Consider the following 22,034-nt stretch of genomic DNA (forward strand, 5'->3'; position numbering starts at 1 on the left):
GGCAGAGGAGTTGCTACAAGATCAAGGCCAACTCATGCATGCAGTCTAAACAGAGCCCATAGTTAGGAACCAGCAGCTTCCACCAGGCAAGAAAAAAAAATTCAAGAATACAAGAAGGGCCCAGACCCTCAGTAATGAAAACTGGGGCCCGAGGGAGCTGACGGTAGTTGAGAATGTGAGACTGAGTTCGATGCTATGTCTGCCAATCAAGGATCCGCACAGTTTGGGACCAGCACTTCCACCCCAGACATCCCAGACACAGCCAGGAACTGAGAGTGAAGTAGATGAATGCATAGACGAAAGGGCGGGCTCAGACCGGAAATCCAGTAGTCACTTGATGCCGCGATACACATGCCTGTGCTCTGTAGAAGGGGGCAGAAAGGCCAGACTGTGCTGTGGGAAAAGGGAATGGTCCACCGGACACTGTGTCAGAGCCTGGGGAGGGAGTTAAGGGTGGAAAATGTTTCTGCATATTTCAGTTCAAAATAAGAAGCAGACTTGGGATTCTTTGAAGTAACCAGAGTGGGAGAAGAGAGGCAGAGACAGGCACCAGCTAGGACAGTGGCAGGCAGTGTGGGGAAAGAAAAAGTAAGACACAGACATGGCTGCCCACAGCTGCTTCAATAGTTCAAATCCCTGTTACCCAGGGAGACACAGGGAGAGAAGCCAGGGAAGGAGAGCCAGAAAGAAGCAGCCCCCAGCCAGCCTGAGTAGGATAACACACTTAGATGTGTGTGACAGTGAGGTTGTGTGTAGTAGCCTTTAGGAACAGATGTTTATTTTGTTAATATTTTTTATTTAAATAAAATGACATGCCTCTGAGTTCTGGGGACCGAACTTGGTTCCTCTGCAAGAGCCGGGAGTGTTCTTAACTTCTGAGCCACCTCTCCAGCTGTTACTTTTGAAAGGCTGAAGAACTGGTTTTTTGACATGGAGGATCCGGGATCTCAGTTTTCTGACTGCTCCTGGCGAAGGTCAAAGATCAAATGAAGCTCTTTGGGCAGGAGAAAGAAGCTGGTGAGTTAGGATGGCCACTGGTGGAATCTACCGGAGAGGTTGGTATGTGGGGACAGGCAGAAGGTGGACAGAGTTGCACCTGCAGAAAGCCGGCCAGCTCCAGCACGAAGTGGTAGAGGGCCGAACACACCCCTCTCGGAGCAGGACCCAAAATTGAACCCAGCACTGCTGCAGACTCAGGTCCAGCTTGTGAGTGTCCCCGGCAGGAGGCGGGAGCTGCGGAGCTCTGCTATCTCCCTCCACCTTGTTGACTCAGCATCCGGGGCGGGGCGCGAGGCCCCTTATAAGGCTGGCGGCTCTGGGGCCTGTATTTGCGTCCGCGCCCGAGAGACCTCGCTGACTACGCAGCTCTGCGTCCACACCGTCTACGCAGCAGTCAGTAAGTCCGCGCCGCCCAGCTTCCCCGGACTACCAGCTGGCCGCTTCCGAGGCCTGGGCTCGCGGGACTTCAGCTCTCTGCACCGGGCAGCTTGCATCCAGAGCCGGGGTTGGGGGTGGGGTGGGGGACAAAGCAGAGAAAGGACCCGGGAGATTGGGCAGGAGGGTGCACCACCCTGAACCCTAGTCACCCCCCTTCTTCTACCTAACATTCTTCTTCTGTTCACCCCAGTGCCGCCATACACCATTGTCTACTTCCCAGTTCGAGGTAGGAGTTAGCCCTGCAGGAAGGGGAGGTCTCGGGTAGGGGCTGCAGCTCACCGTTCCCATCTGCCCTGGTTCTGCCCTCCCCTCTGGTTGCAAGACTCTGCTTCCCTCACCATGCCCTGTCCCCTGACCCGAGGTTGTGTTGAGGCTGGGCCTACACACTGTCCCCAAATCCTTACCCTGACTCCATACAGGGCGGTGCGAAGCCATGCGCATGCTGCTGGCTGACCAAGGCCAGAGCTGGAAGGAGGAGGTGGTGACCATAGATATCTGGCTGCAAGGCTTGCTCAAGCCCACTTGTGTGAGTGACACGCCTGGTGGAGGGAGCAGAGGTAGGGCCCTAAGAGGACAGCGGCCTCACCAAGCTTTGTTCCTCTGCTCCAGCTGTACGGGCAGCTCCCCAAGTTTGAGGATGGAGACCTCACCCTTTACCAGTCTAATGCCATCTTGAGGCACCTGGGCCGCTCTCTTGGTAAGTTCTGAACTCAGGTGGTCCAGCTAGTGGGCAGGGTTTCTGCTAGTTTCCGGGTATCTGCCCTCCTGGCCACTCCCCTTTTAGTCCAGCGTGGACAGAACCAAAGTAGGGACACACAGAGATTATCCTTGTTCAGGCTGCAGTTGTGGGCTGCCTGCTATGGCTTCCTGTTGCCTCTCATGGGCTCAGGATTCACATGACTGCCACATCCCCTCCCCCCAAAGACCTGCTAACAGCCACATGCCTGAGGGCTGGGGTTTGAAGTGAGGAAATCAGGGATCAGTCTTGCTGTCTCTCCCAACCTGCAGGGCTTTATGGGAAAGACCAGAGGGAGGCCGCCCTGGTGGATATGGTGAATGATGGGGTGGAGGACCTTCGCTGCAAATATGGCTCCCTCATCTACACCAACTATGTGAGCCTGGATCCCTGAGTGGGTTGGGGGCGGGGGGAGGGCGGTGAGCAAAGGAGCTTCCTGTGTCAGAGCCAGAGTCAGGCTGGTGTAAAGAGGACCAATAACTTCAGGAGGGGGCAGGGCCGGTAGTTGCAGGTAGGAAGAGTGTGTGTGTGCCTACACATGTGTAGGTGTGTACGGAGCTGGGGCTGCCTTGGACCAGCTGGCTTGGGGCTGTTGAAGAGTCTCATGACTAGATTTAAACATGAAGCTCCGAATGGTCCTCCGAGGTGCCGGCTCTGAGAGAGAGCTCCGCAGTAATAAAGAGCAGAGAACTTGACTGAGGGCGGTACCACACCTGCAGTCACAGTTGGGAAGCCTGAGCTACTGTGAGTTGTGCGGGCAGCCTAGGGTGGAGAAAGAGATCGTAGCAGGGATGGAATGGCAGTATGGAGTAGGAAAGAATTAGCAGTTCAAGTGAATGAGACGAGGTCAAAGTCTGGATGTTGGCTGCAGGCACAGTGGTAGCTAGGCTCCTGTCTCTAGGCAGTTAATGGTAGGTCATGTCCCTGGGGGTGGGGTATATCTAGAATTCATTCCAGGGCAGCAGGATTCCAGTGCCCACTGCACTGTGAAGGTGGGAAGATGGTTCATCTCTGGGTGTCTTCCTGGCAGGAGAATGGTAAGGATGAGTACGTGAAGGCCCTGCCTGGTCATCTGAAGCCTTTTGAGACACTGCTGTCCCAGAACCAGGGAGGCAAAGCTTTCATCGTGGGTGACCAGGTGAGTGGTTTTTGCATTCCCTTTTCCTTATGGATAAAAACAAGAAGGAGTAACCATTTGTAAAATGGAGCCGAGCTATGGGGGTGTGGGGGTCCCTCATCTCTCTGCCCCCCAGCCCCAGCCTTCTCCCAGCTACTGATACCCACACCTCCTACCCCTACAGATTTCCTTTGCCGATTATAACTTGCTGGACCTGCTGCTGATCCACCAAGTCCTGGCCCCTGGCTGCCTGGACAGCTTCCCCCTGCTCTCTGCCTATGTGGCTCGCCTCAGTGCCCGGCCCAAGATCAAGGCTTTTCTGTCATCTCCCGACCATGTGAACCGTCCCATCAATGGCAATGGCAAACAGTAGTGGACCAAAGACACAAGAGCTTCTTGTCCTCCTTTTCAAAGACTAATAAAGTTTGTAAGAAGAGGTGTCTCAGGTGTGTTTCCTAGTGAAAGGGGGCTCTGGGACCCCCAGGCTGGAGAAGGGCAGAGGACCAGGAAGCTTGCACACAAGGGTAGGAATAGAACATGCTTAATATTTGCTGACCTTTGAAATAGATGGCCGGGGGAATAGAAAGAGAAATAAAGTAACATCTAATGAAGAGGTTTTCCAGTTGATTTGCCAGTCTGTCTCTGGAACACTTAACACCTGGCTGCAGGCCAGAGCTATTTAGTTTCCTGGCTTGGGATAGGCTGAGGCACTGTGACCGGAGGCTGGCCTGGTAGAGGGTTACAAAGTATGTGGGAGTCCTCCCTTGGCTTGCTGGTGATGCCTGAGTGTCTGTTGCCCAAATGGATCATAGCTATGGACTGTCATGCTCAGGTGTTTCGTGCAGGTTTCTCTTGGTCTCAGTATTCTGCACTTAATGAAATTTTTTTTTCCTTTTAGCCTGGATTTTGTTGCTGTAACAACAGAACACCTGAGGCTAGGTAACTGGAGATTGTCACCATCCACTAACTGCTCTGAGTCACTACCATGCTCTAACTTGTATGAGACAATGGCTTTCTGGCTGAGAGTGTCATCGGAGTGTAAATGAGGAGAGGATGACTGCCTCTCTTTTGTGCCTATAATCACCACTATCCAACCAGCACCACCCACCAGTCACAGACTGACACCATCTGTAGGCTAATCAGTGTAGATTAGAACCCATGGGCACATGTGTATATCACAGTACATACACTGTGAGGGTAAAAAAGAAAAGCCCAAGAATTTATCAAACATTCCTAGCCAGGGAAAGTGCAACACCTTCACCAGACCCCGTAGAAAGAAGCACATTGTCACAGCAATGGCCTTACCAGTCTGTTATTCAGACACATGACACAGACATCAAGGGACCTAATTGGCAGAGAATCTCTCTTTTTTTTTTTTTAAAAGATTTATTTAGGGCTGGAGAGATGGCTCTGAGGTTGGGAGAACTGACTGCTCTTCCAGAGGTCCTGGGTTTGGTTCAGCTACACACCAGAAGAAGGCATTAGATTACATTATAGATGGTTGTGAGCCCATGTGGTTGCTGGGAATTGAACACAGGACCTCTGGAACAGCAGTCAGTGCTCTTAACCACTGAGCCATCTCTCTAGCCTGGCAGAGAATTAAGAGTCACTCTAGCTCCACCTCTGCATGGCCCTATTCCCACTGCTTGATGAGGCCCATTCAAACAGCCAGGCAACCATCCATCCATCCCTTCAGACTCCTGGCTCTCACCTTGAGTAAGGATCCTGTACTCCAGTAGCTGAGCTCTACATTCTCCGATTAGCTTCTTTAATATTTAAGCACCTGCCTGTCACTCTGCCTCTGTGTTGGCTCTTTGCCTTGTCTTTCAGGAATTCATCTTCGAAGCCTGCAGCCTCTTCCCTTCTGCCCTGGGAAGGGTAAGGAGCAATCTAAGAGTTAATATTCCTCAGGACCGATATGAAAGATGCTGTTGCCAGCATTCATGCTGTCATGGGAAACTGGGATTACTTTATAAATTATAGCAGACAGAGACAATGCTGAGTACAAGCCCATTGCTGCTTGATACATTCTAGCACCTTGAAAAGACACACCTCTAACCACAGAGGATACAGAGTTCTGGAGTTGGAAAAAAACAAAAAAAAAAAAAAAAAAAAAAACAAAAACGAAACATTGTATCTGAATCCACACAGCTTCTGGCAAGGAAGGTACACAGCTGGGGAAGGAAATGTGAGGAGTCTTGAAATGTGGGGACTCCTGAGGGGTCTGTGGCCAGCACCCAACACTCTTAGTAGCATCTTTCTCTATTCCTTCCTTCCCTCCTTTTATTTCTCCTCTTTCTCCTTATTTCGTGTGTGTGTGTGTATCTGTGTTGTTTTATGAGATAGTGTTTTTCTGTGTAGTCCTGGCTGTCCTAGGACTCACTCTGTGAACCAGGTTGGCATTGAACTTAGAGATTCACCTGCATCTTTGTGTCACCACTAGCTGGCTATTTCTTTCCCTTTTTAAAAAAGATGTATTTATTACATATAAATACACTGTAGTTGTCTTCAGACACACCAGAAGAGGGCATCAGATCCCATTACAGATGGTTATGAGCCACCATGTGGTTGCTGGGATTTGAACTCAGGACCTCTGAAAGAGCAGACAGTGCTCTTAACCACTGAGCCATCTCTCCAGCTCCAGCTATTTCTTGATAGTTGAGAGTTGGATATGATTGTGAGTTTTGGTGGGAGAAGCTACATTAAGCCACAGTGCCTTCCACAAGGGGATTTCCTGAGCTGCTGCTTATTTATTTATTTTAGATTTACTTATTTTTATCTTATCTATAGATGTATTTTCTATTGTGCTGGTGTCTGTGGAGGCCAGAAGAAGGTGATGGTGCTCCTGGAAATGGAATTACAGGCAGTTAGAAGTACCATGTGGTGCTAAGGAACCAAACCTGGGTCCTCTGGAAAAACAGTCGATGCTCTTGAACACTAAGCCACCTCTTCAGATCCTTAAAATACGTTTATCGCAAATGGTTGACAGAGTTGGGTTTGAGGTGGCACATGCATAGTTGCTTTATCCCCTGTGCAAAATTTCACCAGAATTTGTCTTAAAAACTGAGTGGTGCTGAGGAGAGAGAAGAGTCAGGTGAGATGCTGGAGACTGGCAAAGACTAAGGATGCACGAATGAGAGCAAAATGGAGCTCTTGGTGGGAGGTTACGTTCATATCTCACCCCGGGAGCTAAGCTTCTTACCAGATGTTTCCCTTGTCCTCCCAGACACAAAGATCAGAGGCTGGAGACAGTTATGGCTCAACAGTTATGAGTCCTTTGCTGCACAGACATAAGGACCAGAATTTGGATCCCAGCGGTTAGGTAACAAGCCAGGTGTGGTCCTGCGCACACTTATAACCCTAGCTTAGTCAGGGACTAAGTTGGGGACTGCTATGGCTTGCTGGCTTTCAGCCTAGCTGAAAAACCTTGAACTCCAGATTCAGGGAGGGACGCTGCCTCAGAGGACTATGGTGATAGAAGAAGAAGCATATTGTTCCTTTTCTGGCCTATTTGTGAACGCTGAACACACCCTCAGATACAGTCATGTACACACACACACACACACACCACTTTTTAAAAATATTTATTTTATTTTATATGCATTAGTGTTCACCTGCATGTGTATTATGTGAAGTGTGTCTATGTGAGGGTGTTGGGTCCCCTGGAATCAGTTACAGACAGTTATGAGCTGCCATGTGTGTGCTGGGAATGAGCCCGGTTTCCTGGGAGAGCAGCCAGTGCTCCTAACCCCTGAGATATCTCTCTCCAGCCTTATTTATTTTCTGTGAGTGGGTGTTAGGTCTGTGCACCACATTGCATACAGTGTCTGTGGAAGCTTGAAGAGGACCTTGGCTCTCCTGGCCCTAGAGTTATGATGGCTGTGAGCTGCCATATGGATGCTGAGAATTGAACCCAGGTCTCTACCTCTAGCTCTTACACACAACTAAAATAAATACAACAAAACTTAAAACAAAACACAGATTACTTCAAATAGAGGAAATAGGTTACAGTAGGTAGGCCTTTTCTTTTTTGTTTTAATTACATTTCATTTGGGAATCAAGAAATGGCTCAGTAGTTAAGAGCACAGGCTGCTTTTCCAAAGGACCTGAGTTCAGTTCCCAGCATCCATACAGTAGTTCACAACTCTAACTCCAGTACCAGGGGATTTGACACCCTCTTCTGGCCTCCACGGGCACCAGACACACACATAGTGCACAGACACAGAGCTACACAAAACATGTGCATACATAAAAGAAAACATTTAGTTACATATATTTATTTATTTAGTGTTTTAATGCATGTGTACTTATATACATATGGGTGACTGTGGAGGTTGAGCATGAGTACACAAATGCAGGCATCTGTTCTTGAAGGCCACAGAGAGTGTCAGGCTCTCTGAGCCAACCTATGTGCAGAAAGAATCTAAGCACCATCTGTCAATAAAAAAGCCTATGGCCAATGAGCTGAAGCAGAAAATAGGAGGTGGGACACTGGCAGGAAGAGAGAGGATTCTGGGAAATGGTGAGAAAATGAAGGGAGATTCTAGCTGGATGCTGAGGAAGAGGCTAAGGAGGAAGCAAGGAGACTGAAAGAGAGGAGCTAACCATGTGGAAGACATAGAATAGTTTGAATGGATTAAGTGTGTTAGGAGTTAGTTGGGGAATGAGTCAAAGCTTGTGGGCAAGGCATTTATTAATACAAAGTTTCAGAGTCGTTATTGATGGGAACTAAGTGGCTGGAAGGAAAAACAGATTTTGTTGTAATTGTTGATGTTTACACTGATGAGATTCTGGGCTATCATGAACTTTGGTCCTCAGAAAGAGTAGCAAGCACTTTTAACCACAGAGCCATTGTTTCAGCCCTATCTGGATTTTTATAAGCCTGGAGGCCGATACTGCCAGCTGCTTGAATCCAGCTTCTCAGCAGACTTTTCAAGTACCGTGTTGTTGTTGCTGCTGTTTGGGATGGGGTTTCTCTGTGCAGCCCTGGCTGTCCTGAAATTCACTTTGAGGACCGCACTGGCCTCAAACTCACAGAGATCTATTTGCCTCTGTCTTCCAAGTGCTAGGATTAAAGACATGTGCCACCACGCCTGGCTTTGAATCTGACTTTTATGTTGCCCTGAGGATGGGTGTACCATGGGGTAAATGTTGACAAGAGCCTCAGAGTCTTTGCGTGGTGGTGGTATTCTGGTGTCAAGTGAGCTCCTCATCTGAATGGACCCATAGAAGACTGTGGCCTGAGGAATAGCAGTCACTGCTTTTGTTATTACTTTCATTTTTATGTTACTTTTCTCCTGTCTGGGACAAGGTACCTTGAAGAAGTAATTTGGAGAGAGGTTATTATAGCCCAGGGCTACAGTCCACCACAGTGTAGACACTTGACAGGATTCCTGGCAGCAGGAGCATCAGCCATGACTTTCTCACTTCTTAGAGGATTAGGAAACAGGACTCAGTACAAAATCAGGGCTACACTCAATGTCCACCCCAGTGGCCTACGTCAGGAGGTAGGACTATGTTCAGAAGGTTCCACAGACTCCCAAAACAGGGCCACAAGCTGGGGAACAGGTGTTCAAACACACAAGCCTATGGAGGACATTTCACCTTCAAACTAAAGTCACTGAGTTTTGGTAGTTTGAGATAGTTGTGAGGTTTGAATGAAAATGGCCCCCATTGGCTCATAGAGAATGGCACTATCAGGAGATGTGGTCTTACTGGAGTAGGTGTGGCTTTGGAGGAAATGTGTCACTGAGGGTACACTGGGGGCTTTGTTTTCAGAAGCTCAAGCCAGGCCACTGTCTCTCTTCCTGCTGCCTGCTGATCCAGATGTAAAAACTCTCAGCGCCTTCTGCAGCACCATGTCTGCCTACATGCCACCATACTTTCTGCCATGATGACAATGATGACAATGGACTAAACCTCTGAACTATAAGCCTGACCCAATTAAATGTTTTCCTTTCCAAGAGCTGCTGTGGTCATGATGTCTCTACACACACACACACACACACATACACACACACACACACACACACACACACACACAAAAGCTAAGTCAATAGTCTTGTTATATAGCCCAGGTTAGCATTAAACTCACGGCCCACCTATCTCTGTCACCTGTGTGCTAGAAGAAGTTACAAGTGCATGACACCACACCTGACTCCCAGCATTGAGAAGGCGCTCCGTATTCAAACTTTTCTGGCTACAGAGTTAGTTCCAGACTAGCCTGGTTATGGAGTGAGCTCCTGACTCAATAAAATAAAATAAAATTGTGTGTGTGTGTGTGTGTGTGTGTGTGTGTGTGTGTGTGGACATACGAATGGGAGTGGGGGTGGCTGGAGAGAAGGCTCAGGAGGCGAGAGCATATTCTGCTCTCATTGAAAATTAGAATTTGCCTCCCAATACCCACACCAAGAGAAGCTTTAGGGATCTACCACTCTTCTAGCCTCTGTAGGCACACACACACCCTCCTCTGCTCCCTACACACACAAAAAAATAAGATTAACACAAATAAACAACATCAACTGAAGAGCTAGTGTGGCAGCTCATACCCTAGCACTCAGGAAGTGGAGACAGGAGAATCAAAAGTTCAAGGTCATTCTCAGCTACACAAGGTCATCTTGAGCTACACCAGAGCCGGTGTAAAATCTTTATCATTATCAGCATCACCTGAGGGCATCTCTGCAGCAGTCAGACAGGGAAGCAAATCCCAAAGAAATAAGAAGAGTCTGTAATCAGGGGTTTATCCCAAATCATTTAAGTCCAGTATAATTTAAGGGGAAAGTTTCCTGGTGTAATACAATCAATCCCTTGTGCACAAAGAAACATAGTTACATTGAAACACAACTTGGGATACATGTCCTTTCTTCCAAGAAGATGGGCTCTAGAGATAGGCTTCCTGCATAAATTAAGGGCCTGGGGAAGGCTCTGGACTGTCTTTGTCATACAGACAGGGTAGAGGTCATTTGGGTTTTTAGTCACCTCTGGTCCTGGTGGGAGCTTGATATCTCCAGGCCCAACGGAAATCACCTCCAACTCCCAGCTTTCTGGATGGAAGAATAGCAGTCAATCTTTCCCACTTCGAAGACAATCATATGTGCTTAACATTCCTGGTTTCTCTGGAGATCTTGTGGGCACAAGGACCTTTGTCCTGTGCTCCCCAAAACCACCACCACCATCATCTAACTTGGAGGTCAGTAAATGAGTGTGTGGGCATCTCATGATTCTAACTCCTACATGAACAGACCCCTATAAAACTGAGAACAATCAGTTCTACATGTGAAATAAGGGAGAGAGACACACTCTGATTCATTTTATTGGTGGCCCACAGAAAAGTTATCCACATGGAGAAAGGCCAGAAAGAAGCCCAGCTTTTCAGTCTATAGGTAGGCTGGAGTCACAGCTCACGAGGCCACTCCTGGTGCTGCCACGTGACTCCCATCCACATGGCCAGCGACACAGAAGACAGAGAACAATGATAATATTTGTCTGTAGGAAAAGGACCAACAAAAGCAAGAGTCCTCATGACAGAATCTGGCAGAGCCTCTGTCCCTAAAGACATATTCATCCAGATTCTCCCTCAAATCTAAATTTAGGACGAGAGACAAAGGGAGGGTTGTTAGTGTTGGTGTGTTGCTGTGTGTGTGTGTGTGTGTGTGTGTGTGTGTGTGTGTGTGTGTATGTGTGTGTGTGATTGTGTAGACCAGAGATTAGCAGCTGGTATCTTTCTAAGTTACTTTCCACTGTTTTGTTTGGTTGACACTGAGCCTTGCTATATAGCTCTAGATGGCCTGTAACTCAAGAGATCTGCCTGTATCTATCCCCTCAACACTAGGATTAGTTTGTGACACCACACCTGCTACCATCTTATTTTTGAGACAGAGTCTCTCACAGACTCTACAGTTCACTGGACTAGTTGCCAGTGAGCCCCAGGATACCTCCTATCTGAAGCAAGCTGTGCTGGGATGGCAGGAGTGTTTGGCCACACCTGGCTCCTACCCAGATGTGAGGGGTTGGAGTCAGGTCCACAAGCTCTCAGAACCAGCACTTTACTGGCTGACTGTTGCCCCAGCCCTGTTGTAGTAAACTCGGCCCCCAAGTTCTCTCTCACTTAGAAAATAAAACTCTCTGGCCAAACAGAACTAACATTATATTTATCCCAGCAGCGCCGCTCTCTGGTTCAGCTCTCTCCTGGCAGAGGGCCAGCCCTCGAACTCTATCCACACTCCAACCAGCCCAACGAATTCAAAACTCCAGAAACTTGTAATTTAACAATGGCTTTATCTCAGATTTTCTCTGTAATTTTACACTCTACAAAATGTCCACACTATAAACTCAGAGCACAATGATATGATATAATTTGCCCACCTAGACAAGACAAATCGTCCTGTACAAATCCACCTCTTATAAAATATTCATAACAACCTGTAGCTATGCAGAGAGGGTCATCCTCCTCTTCCTCCCTCTTGCTTCCCTCTCTTTCTCAAACTTTGTTCCCACCTACCCTTCCTTCTGACAGGCCTTGTGTCTGCCCTCTTTTAATTTCAACCACACAGCCCCAAAGAGAGGTCTTTACCATTCTTGCACTGAACCCAGAGCTGTCTTCTGGGGTTGAGCTGGATCTGAGGCATGACATGCTAAGAAGCCTTGAGTGGCTATGTCAGGATCACTTGAGCACAGCGCCACCAAAAGATAAAAAGTCCCAGCTAGGGAATCTCCCTGTTTTGAGAAATTTGGAAAACAAAGTTTACTTCTAGATCTGGTGAGGTGAGGTAGCTTGTCAGGTAAAGGAACCCATGCCTTGCCCACTGCCACACCCACTGCCGAGCCTGAGGACCCACGTGGTGGAAGGTGACAGCTGATCCAGTTGTCCTCTGACCTCCACATGTGCTCCATGGTATGCACATGCCCACACATAATATAAAGTGGTTTCACTCTGTAGCCCTGGCTGTCCTAGAAATCACTCTGTAGACCAGGCTGGCCTCAAACTCACAGAGATCCACCTGCCTCTGCTTCCCAAATGCTGGGATTAAATGCACCTGCTGCTATTAAATGTTTTAGAAGAGGGGTGAGGGTCATCAGCAATCAAGCTCTCACCTAGGAATTGTCTGAGGCCCTTAGTTAAACCCCTATTACCATAAAAATAAAGTTTAAAATGTAAAAGAAACATTCAAATTCATGGTTTAAGAAAGTTATAGGGGTCTGGAGAGATGGCTCAGCAGTTGAGAGCAGTGGCAGCTTCCCCAAAGGTCCTGAGTTCAATTCCCAGCCATGTATAACTGTAGTCCCATGGGATCCAGTGCCCTCTGCTGGTATGCAATGGTCCATGCAGGCAAAGCACCTATACAAAGAATAAATCTTTAAAAAATCATGTGTCTCAGTAGTTAAGGGGATGTGCTACTCTTGTGGAGGGCACCAGTTTAATTCCAAGCACCTACAGGGCGGCTCACAACTGCCCATAACTCCATGTCTAGGGGATCCAACTCCCTCTCCTGACCTCTGCTGGCTCCTGCCTACACATGGCACACATACGTACACTCAGACACCTATACATACACATTAGATAAACACATTTTAAAACATCTCCATTGTGCTTGGGATTTGGACCTAGCCCCAAGAGATAAGTCAACGTGGCACAAACAAGAGAGAAACGTTCATATTTATTTAAGGCAAGTTTTCCATGGCATGGGAGCTTCCCAAAGACGCTCCGAGGAAACAGCTGGTATTGAATAGTCATGTGGCGATCAATTTGCTAAAACAGGACAAAGCCAAGGAGCTTGGGGAGGGCAGGTAATAGGGTGGAGAAGTGACTAGAAGATGGGGGCTGGCTTAGGGAGTCATTTGTGTAGATTTCCCTCAGCCTCAGTATTCTCCCTTAAGGTTAACCTTAGCCCAGGCTTCGGTTAAAAGCAATGGCTTCTAGATACCACACCCACCTCCATGCCTGACAGAATTCACTGCAGTTAAGCAGAGGGACAAGAAAGAGGCTAACTGGGGGGGGGGGGGGGGTGATGGTGTTGATGTGGATGGCAAGGGCTGGTTCCCTGTTGAAGATTTCCTCTGCACAATGCTCATTGTTGTTTCCCATTATCAGAGGAAATGACAGCAGTCTCCCACACTGGAGGCGGGAGTGGTGTTCAGCGGTGGGGCTGAAATTCCTGGCCAATCAGAATCCTCCCAAACAATAAAGTCCACAAAAACAAAAACTCCTCTCTGTTTCTCACAAAAGAGCGAAGCAACTACAGTCCTGAGCTTCTAGCCTGGGACTCAGACCAGAGGCTCAAAGGGAAGCTAAGTACAGAGCACTTGGAACCTGGGACCCACCAGGTGACTACGGAGAATGGCCCCGTCTCAAACAAATGAAAACAAATAGGGCCAGGGAAGTGACTCATCCAGTAAAGGTGCTGGTTGACAAATCTGACACCTGGGTTCGATCCTTAGGACTCACTTGGTAAGAGGGGACTGACTCCTGTACATTGTCCTCTGACTTCCACACATATGCCACTGTATGCACACGCTCGATAGATGGATATACACATAATACAAACAAACAAAAAGAAAATGAAAATTCTTTGACGTTTAAACACAGGCTTCAAAATACGATGGGAAAACTATCATCCATTCAACTGCTCAAAAAAATTCTTTACAATAATCATCTCTTTTGCATCCAAGAGAGTTGCAGAATATTCCAGACAGCAAAAGAGAATATATAAGCTTATTATAAAACCATACAACTAAAAATAATAGTCAGGCAACAAGTCACAACTAGCATCTTTTTACTTTATAAAATGACCTTTAAGAATGACACAGGGAGGGGCAGGGGGGATCCGCACTGGAGAGATGGCTAAGTGGCTGAGAGCAATGACTGCTTTTCCAGAGGTCCTGAGTTCAAGTCCCAGCAACCACATGGTGGCTCACAACCATCTGTAATGGGATTTGATGCCCTCTTCTGGTGTGTCTGAACACAGCAATGGTATCACACACATTAAATAAATACATTTTTAAAAGCCATAAACAAACAAACAAGTAGCACGCGAGTCAGATGTGTTGCTTTGAGGAAGCAGAGCAGATATCTGTCAGCTTAAGACCATCCAGGGCTACATGATAAGAACCTGTTTTAAGGGGTCAGGGTGAAGAATGGCATTATGGGCTGGGGTGTAGCAGAGGGCTTGCCTAGTGTGCATAAGGCACTGTGTTCCCAGTATCATGTAATTTCAAGTGTGGTGTGCCCACTTGCCATCCCTGTGGTCTGATGGTGTAAGGAACAAGAAGTTTAAAGTCATCTTCAGCTACATAGTGTAAGGCCAGCCTGGGCTACATGAAAAGGATATCCTCTTCAACTGAGTAGGTTTTAGGGATTGGAGTCAGGTCTTGGACTTGGCAGTGGGTGTCATTATCCAGTGAGTGATCTCATCTGCCCTGTTTTGATTTTATCTGTTTGACACGGTGCTATTCTATGTACCTCAGGCTGGGGAGACTCCTCATCCAGAAAGCAAGGCTGAGGCCACAGGCATTTCAAAAATTACAACTAAAAAATCACAGTCTCAGGGCTGGAGAGATGGCTCAGTGATTAAGAGCACTGACTGTTCTTCCAGGGGTCCTGAGTTCAAATCCCAGTAACCACATGGTGGCTCACTACCATCTGTAATGAGATCTGATGCCCTCTTCTGGTGTGTCTGAAGACAGATAGTATACTTATAATAAATAAATAAATCTTTAAAGAAAATCACAGTCTTAGAGGCTGGAGGGCTGGCTCAGCAGTTAAGAGCACAATCAATCCCCTTTTGAGGAGGACCGGGGTTCAATTCCCAGAACCCACATAGTGGCTCAGAACCACTGTAACTTCAGTCCCAAGGGATCTGAAGTCCTCTTCTGGCCTGTGTGAGGTAGACAGACATACATATAGGCTAAACACACACACACACAAAAAACTACAATACAATGAATCCCCATCTGTCAGGACCACTACCCCTATGTCTCTGCTGTCTGATTATGTGGCTCTCTGAAAGGCAGGTACCCCAGAATTCTGTGTTGTTATTTAAGATCAGCCTGCCTGTCACAGGAGGCTTGACTCAGTGGTAGAGCTACACAAAAGAGTCTCCACGCAAGGACTAGGGGCATAGATCAGTGATAGAAGGCTTGTATAGCTTGCACCAGGCCCTGGGTTCCACCTTCAGCATTGGAAAAGAAACATCTTGGCCATTCTTGGCTCTCTGCTGTTCCATACACACTATACTATCAAATTCTCAGTTCTATGAGAAGCCATGGAGAGCCTTAGGCAGAGTTTGCACTGAGTGTGTAGGTTTGGAAAGTAAAATTCCTGAGCCTCTGAAATACTGGCTGACTCTAGGGCTTGTAGACCAAATCATGCAAGAAAAAAGCTCTAAGTAACAGCCATGGTCTTTAAAGTACCTCATGACCCAGTGCAAAAATGGAGGCTCGGAAAGAATTCAGTATAGAGAGAAAAAAAAAAAAAAAAAAAAAAAAAAAAGACTGCAGGGGAAGAAATTGCCTTTGGGAGGTAAACAGTGACCTCTGGAGGCGAACACACAGCAGTGCTGAGCAGCTCACCCTGTGTCTGACCACAAAGACAGGGCAGGCTGTTTTCCTTTTCTTAAGCCCAGTAGTTCTCAACCTTCCCAATGCTGAGACTCTTTAATGCATTTCCTCATGTTGTGGTGACCCCAATCATAGAATTAGTTCATTGCTACTTTGTAACTATAATTTTGCTACTATTGTGAATTGTAACTTAAGAACCTGACTGTAGGATATCTGATATCCCACCACTGTGAAAGGGGTTGCTCAACTTCCTAAGGGAGTCATGAGCCACAGGTTGAGAAGCTCTGATTTACAAACCAAGGCCATTCTAAAAACTGGATTCTTTGGAGTAGGGCTATTCAGTTCACATTTGTAATCGTTTCGAACGAGTGTACTGACACCTCCTGTATCTGCCATCCCATACAGCCACCAAGGACCCACTGGACAAAAATATACTGACTGCTCTTCCAGAGTAAGAAAATATTACAGCTTAGTATTTGAGGACAGAGAGAGTAAGCAGAGTGTCTGGGATGAGTCAGGACTGGCGGAGGAGGGGACAAGCCAGAGAGTCAGATGGCTATCAAAGCTCAGGCAGGCAGCTGGAGTGCCCTGCTCCTGTGATCTGTGACCTGTCTCAGTTATAACCTCAGTGGCTCCCCGAGGAAACTGCAGATGATGTCTACCATGACCATCAGGACAGGAGACAGACAGGGACAGGGACAGCAGCAGGATGCCCAGCCAGGTGAGCACACAGGCCTGGTGCTGGTTCACTGCCCACCTCCCTCCCAGCGGAGAGGTTTCTTTCAGCTGCATGCTGTGGACTGCGTTTCTGTCAGCTGGACTGTGTTCCATCTGATTCGATTCATATTATCTAGGCTGGAAGTAAAACTTAGCTATTATTTAGTCAAGATAAGTGATCCCAGCACTTGGGAGGCAGAAGCAGGCAGATCTCTGTGAGTTTGAGGCCAGCCTGGTCAAACAGAGTGAATTCCAGGACATAGTAAGACCCCGTCTCAAAACAAACAAACAAATTAAACAAAACAAAACAAGCCTGCTAGATGTGGGGAGGCATTCCTTTAATCCCAGCACTCAAAAGGCAGGAAGTCAGGAGTTCAGGGTCATCTTGGGCTACATATCAAGTTTAAGGCCAGCCTGGGCCCCAAAATACCCTGTCATAAAACAACAACAAAGTAAAATAAAATTTAAAAATGAGAACAATAAGTCTGTACATACACTGCATGCCATCCCTGTTCTAAAAGTTTACAGGTGAAAACATCTAATGCAGGCAAGCATGCCTGGGGCACAGAGAAGTCAAGGAACTTGATCCAAGCCACAGAGCATGTCAAGAGAAGGGCAGAGGATTAAACCTGACTGGATTCAGATTCTTCTGTCAGCAGGTATCCCTGAGGCAGCTATAGTTTACCTGATGGGAAAGGGATTGAGGTGATACAGCACAGATTAAGAAGGAAAGTTACTCCATCATCGCAGATGCCAGCCACCCTTCGGGATAAAGCCATGCTCCTGGGACAGTCCTAAACACTATCAAGACCTCTCTCCCAAGGCACAGATAGAGCTCAGTTGGTGTGGTTTGGGGTGGGGCTGCCTAACATGCATGAATTCCTGAGTTCAATCCCCAGCTCTGCATAAAATCAGATGTTAGAGAAGTTAAAGCCTCCCTTGCTTCTGTGGAAAGTTTGAGGCCAGGCCGGGCAGCACTGACTCTGTCTCAAAAACCGGAAGCTTCATAGTTACCGGTGGTCATAAGAATTTCAGATTTGAAAGCATGTTGCTCCAGGATGGTGGGCAAGGAGTTTAGTTTCTTTTGTTAAATTGTAAATGTTTTGGATCATTGAACTCATGTGCTACTGTAAAGTGTCTTTTTTTACTAATTTTTAAAATGTATATGAATACACTGTAGCTGTCTTCAGACACACCAGAAGAGGGCATCGGATCCCATTACAGATGGTTGTGAGCCACCATGTGGTGGCTGGGACTTGAACTCAATGATCTCTGGAAGAGCAGTCAGTGCTCTTAACCACTGAGCCACCTCTCCAGTCCCTGTTTTGTTTTGTTTTGTTTATTTAACCACTGTGAAAACAGAGTGCAGAGAAGCCAAAGGGATTATGTAATTAAGTTGGGTGGTGAAAACGCACTGCTACCATTTTTGGATTTGTCTTCTTTCTTTCTTTTTCTTTCTTTCTTTCTTTCTTTCTTTCTTCCTTCCTTCCTTCCTTCCTTCCTTCCTTCCTTCCTTCCTTCCTTCCTTTCTTTTTAATTATTATTATTTTTTGAGTCAGGGTCTCATGCAGCACAGACCAGCTTCAAACTAACTTGCTGTGTCGGCAAAGGTGATCTTGAACTCCAATAGCCAGGCCTAGTTTATACAACATTGAAATACAACCCCTCTAGTCTTCGTATTTTGTATACTTACAATGAAAGGAAAGTTATATTTTTAATTTTTGAAAATACCGGTTATGGTATTAAATACGCATTTCCTAAAGAGAAGTTTGTCAGGCAGGCCTTTATCCCACTCAGCCAGGACAACAGCTACTCTATATAGTTGGTCCTGTGGATGAAGAAAGTTCCCTGGGGATGGTGACATTCACAGGGTTCCTCAAGAGGAGGAATCAGAAAAAAGGGGCCAAAGGGACTAGCAGACCCCTGGTGTTGCCAGCTGTGCAGACGGCAATTGGAGCTGGTGCCTTGGAGCCTTGAATTCTGGATCTAGGAACGTTAAGCATAGTCCCGGTCAGTGAGGAACTGTGAAGAATTTCTGGTGGAGGGTGGGGGGCAAACAGGCCTGGAATTTATTTATATGAGTGCACTGTAGCTGTCTTCAGACACACCAGAAGAGAGCATCAGATCTCATTATAGATGGTGGTGAGCCACCATGTGGTGGCTGGGATTTGAACTCAGGACCTCTGGAAGAGCAGTCAGTGCTCTTAACCACTGAGCCGTCTCTCCAGCCCATGGCCTGGGATTTATAAATTTCTGTTGGCTCCACATTTGTAGAGAATGAATTAGAGTAGCTAAGAGCCAAGTGGGGTCCTTAAGGGACCTGAAAGTTTCCAGGTGGCAGATAAAGAGCCAGGGCTAAGAGGAAGGGCCTGTGGTCATGGGAGCAGGAGTGTCCTCTGGAAGAGACAGTAGGTATGAAGCATGTGAGATGGTAGGCATCCCTCATGTTTCTCTATGTCCAGACAGAAGCCAAATATACAGCTAATGACACGGCAGGCTGAGAAAGAAGGAAGTACCAGGCCTCAGACCCTTCAGAGGAAACTGTTTAGAAAATGACACCAGAGTGGACTTTAAAATAGATTTTCTCTCTAGCCTAACTTAGCTTCAAACTCATAGCAATCCTCCTGCCTTTGTCTGCCAAGTATTGGAATTACAAGTGTGACCCTGTACAACCAGCTAATGACCTCTGTGTCTCCTTGTTCTTGCTCTGCCTCTCTCTGTCTTCCTGTGTGACACGTACCTCTTTATTAGGGTCACGGGCAGGGTGTTGAGCATGCTAGGCAAGCCAAGGGACATCTCCAGCTGCCTCCTTTAAAAAATGTTTTTTCATTGTTGAGAAAGGGTTTCCCTATGTATCGCTCCATATGCAAGGATGGTTTTGAACTTGTAGCAATCCTCCTGCCACCACGTCAGACTCCCTTCTTTACTTTAGGAGCCTGGAAAATAAGTGCACTGGCAGCTTTACCAAGCTGGGCGGGCCCAGTTTGCATCACAACCAAGCTGTCTGCCTCTGCAAATGGGGTACATCACTCCTACTTGATGTATGTGGAAGGATTAATGGGATAAAACATACTAAGCACTTGGTGCTGAGCCTGACACTAGATGATTGTGGGTCCTATCCGTCATTCTCCATTTCTGTCCCTTTCGTGACCTGCATCTTCTCCCTGGGATCTGAGTACTTACCATGTGTCTGGGAATACCCTGGCTCCACCCATCTCCCCTCCTTCTGCCCTAAAATGATCCACAGGCTTAGGTCTGAGCCCTGGATTAGCTGTGTAATCTCTAGCTCGACCCAGGGTAGAGGAGCCTGAAAAGCCCTGCCAGGCTGTGAAACTTCAGGCAGGATGTGGATGCTCCTGGTGCGTCTTTTGGGAGCATTGATGAACGCAGTGACTGTCACAGGCTTGCTTGTAGTGCTATGGGTCCTACTGCGTGACAAGCAGGGAAAAGAAACAGGGATTTGGGTTCTATCAGTCAGGGAGGAAATCCTTCAGAGCCTTACTTTCACCCCCACAGAGTTAAGGCCATGTGGGGCTACTGTCCCAGTTTGCTGTCTGTATCAGTGGTAAATGCCATGACGAAACAAACAAACTAACAATGACAACAACTCTCAAAACCCTCGGGGAGGAAAGGCTTACACTTCCATGTCACAGCCCCTCATCCAGGAAAGCAATGTTGAACACTCAGGGTTCCTGTGGGCAGAAATGATACAAAGGCCACGGAGGAACACTGCTTACTGGTTTGCTTTCCATGGCTTACTCAGATCTTTAAAAATACAGTACAGGACCATCTGCCCAGGGATGACTTCACCTACAGTGAGTTGGCCTTCCCACATCAATCCTCAATCAAGAAAATGCTCCCACAGACTTGTCTACAGGAAATTAATAGAGGTAATCCCTTAGTCAAGGGGTCCACCTTTTCAGATGACCAATGTGTGTCAAGTTGACAAAAAGAAAGAAAGAAACAAACAAACAAACAAAAATCTCCAACAAAGCTGGAGAGATAGCTCAGTGGTTAAGAGCACTGACTGTTCTTACAGAGTTCAAATTCCAGCAACCACATGGTGGTTCACAACCATCTATAATGAGGTCTGATGCCCTCTTCTTGTGTGTCTAAAGACAGCTGCACTGTACTCACATGAATAAATAAACAAATCTTAAGAACAACAACAACAACAACTTCTAGCCAGCGTATGCTGTGGGCAGTGTGAAAGTAAACACATTCATTCTCTTACACACTAGATTTCTAAGTCAGATATTTGAGTGACAATTTTGGAGCTTTGGTTTCTTTGAAAAACAAAAAGAAGGATTGGAGAGATGGTTCAGTGGTTAAGAGCACTGGCTGGGGGGGGGGGGGGACAAAAAAAGCAAGTGCTTCGTCTCAGAGATCTGGCGGAGCCGTCACCATGCCTCTGGCTAGAGACCTATTACACCCTTCCTTGGAAGAGGAAAAGAAAAAGCATAAGAAGAAGTGGCTGGTTCAGAGCCCAAATTCTTACTTCATGGATGTGAAATGTCCAGGTTGCTACAAGATTACTACAGTTTTCAGCCATGCCCAGACAGTGGTTCTTTGTGTGGGTTGTTCAACTGTGTTGTGCCAGCCCACAGGAGGAAAAGCCAGGCTCACAGAAGGCTGTTCATTTAGAAGAAAGCAACACTAATCATCTATAAAAGTTCCTGAATTTGTGTTTTTCACGGAAAGCCTTATCAACTTCAGTTACTCTACCAAGACAATGTAATTATTGTTTGGTTTTATAAAGTCTACAACAATGATCTCCTATTTTGGTGTCAGTTTTTCAATAAAGTTTTAATTATGGGAAAAAAAAAAGAGCACTGGCTGCTCTTCCAGAGGTCCTGAGTTCAATTCCCAACAACCATATGATGGCTCACAACCATCTGTAATGGGATCTGATGTCCTCTTCTGGTGTGTCTGAAGACAGCTACAGTGTACTCATATACATAAAACAAATAATTCTTTAAAAAAAAGGAAAAACACAGGAATATTATGGAAATGTGTTTTTGTTCTAATACTACCTGTGAAGATATAGGGCTGCTTCAGATTGTTCACAGCAGCTGACTATGATTTCCCTCATGCTCTAGCAAGGGCATGATTTTGCCAGCTACAGACAGTTTCTGTGATGTGACATTTGGAACTCTGTGGCGTTTTCAGAGGGCATATATGTGGGGAGCCAAATGCGGACACCATTACAAGATGGCGCTGACTCCCTCATGGTTTGAGGTAAACAACTTCATATATAGTAATGCTCTTGTCAGCTAAGGCGCTGCACCTTGCTCATGCGCTGTACATAACCTATCTCCGGCCAATCCCGAGTCCTCTGGTGTCAGCAGACTGGTGACAACCAATCATGGCAAGCCCGTATGCACTTCTCCCTATATAAGTGGACAGGTAGGGTAGTTCAGGGCCCCTCGCTTCCTGCTCTCCCCTTCAACCAAGAGGCTCCCACAATAAAGC

The 22,034-nt window shown here is 46.9% G+C and overlaps 2 protein-coding genes across 2 annotated transcripts; both read left to right on the forward strand.

The window, feature by feature from the left end:
* The first annotated feature begins 1,303 nt into the window (after positions 1–1,303).
* LOC308416768 (glutathione S-transferase P) lies at positions 1,304–3,730 on the forward strand. Its single transcript, XM_080911835.1, has 7 exons — positions 1,304–1,396; positions 1,628–1,663; positions 1,857–1,963; positions 2,047–2,134; positions 2,446–2,549; positions 3,204–3,311; positions 3,475–3,730. Coding segments are annotated over exons 1-7 (633 nt in total). The 5' UTR covers positions 1,304–1,395; the 3' UTR covers positions 3,664–3,730.
* A 17,226-nt stretch (positions 3,731–20,956) lies between these two features.
* LOC308416488 (small ribosomal subunit protein eS27-like) lies at positions 20,957–21,389 on the forward strand. The gene has a single exon (XM_080911502.1). The coding sequence runs from the start codon at positions 20,968–20,970 to the stop codon at positions 21,220–21,222; it is 255 nt and encodes an 84-aa protein (XP_080767628.1). The 5' UTR covers positions 20,957–20,967; the 3' UTR covers positions 21,223–21,389.
* The last annotated feature ends 645 nt before the right edge of the window (positions 21,390–22,034 follow it).

The sequence above is a fragment of the Micromys minutus genome (assembly GCF_963924665.1).
Source record: "Micromys minutus genome assembly, chromosome: 2".
NCBI lineage: Eukaryota > Metazoa > Chordata > Mammalia > Rodentia > Muridae > Micromys > Micromys minutus.

Coding starts and splice junctions, on each gene's coding strand:
- LOC308416768 (XM_080911835.1), top strand. Junction 1,664..1,856: donor TGTCTACTTCCCAGTTCGAG/GTAGGAGTTAGC, acceptor GACTCCATACAG/GGCGGTGCGAAGCCATGCGC. Junction 2,135..2,445: donor GCACCTGGGCCGCTCTCTTG/GTAAGTTCTGAA, acceptor CCCAACCTGCAG/GGCTTTATGGGAAAGACCAG.
- LOC308416488 (XM_080911502.1), top strand. CDS start 20,968: ATGCCTCTGGCTAGAGACCTATTACACCCTTCCTTGGAAGAGGAAAAG.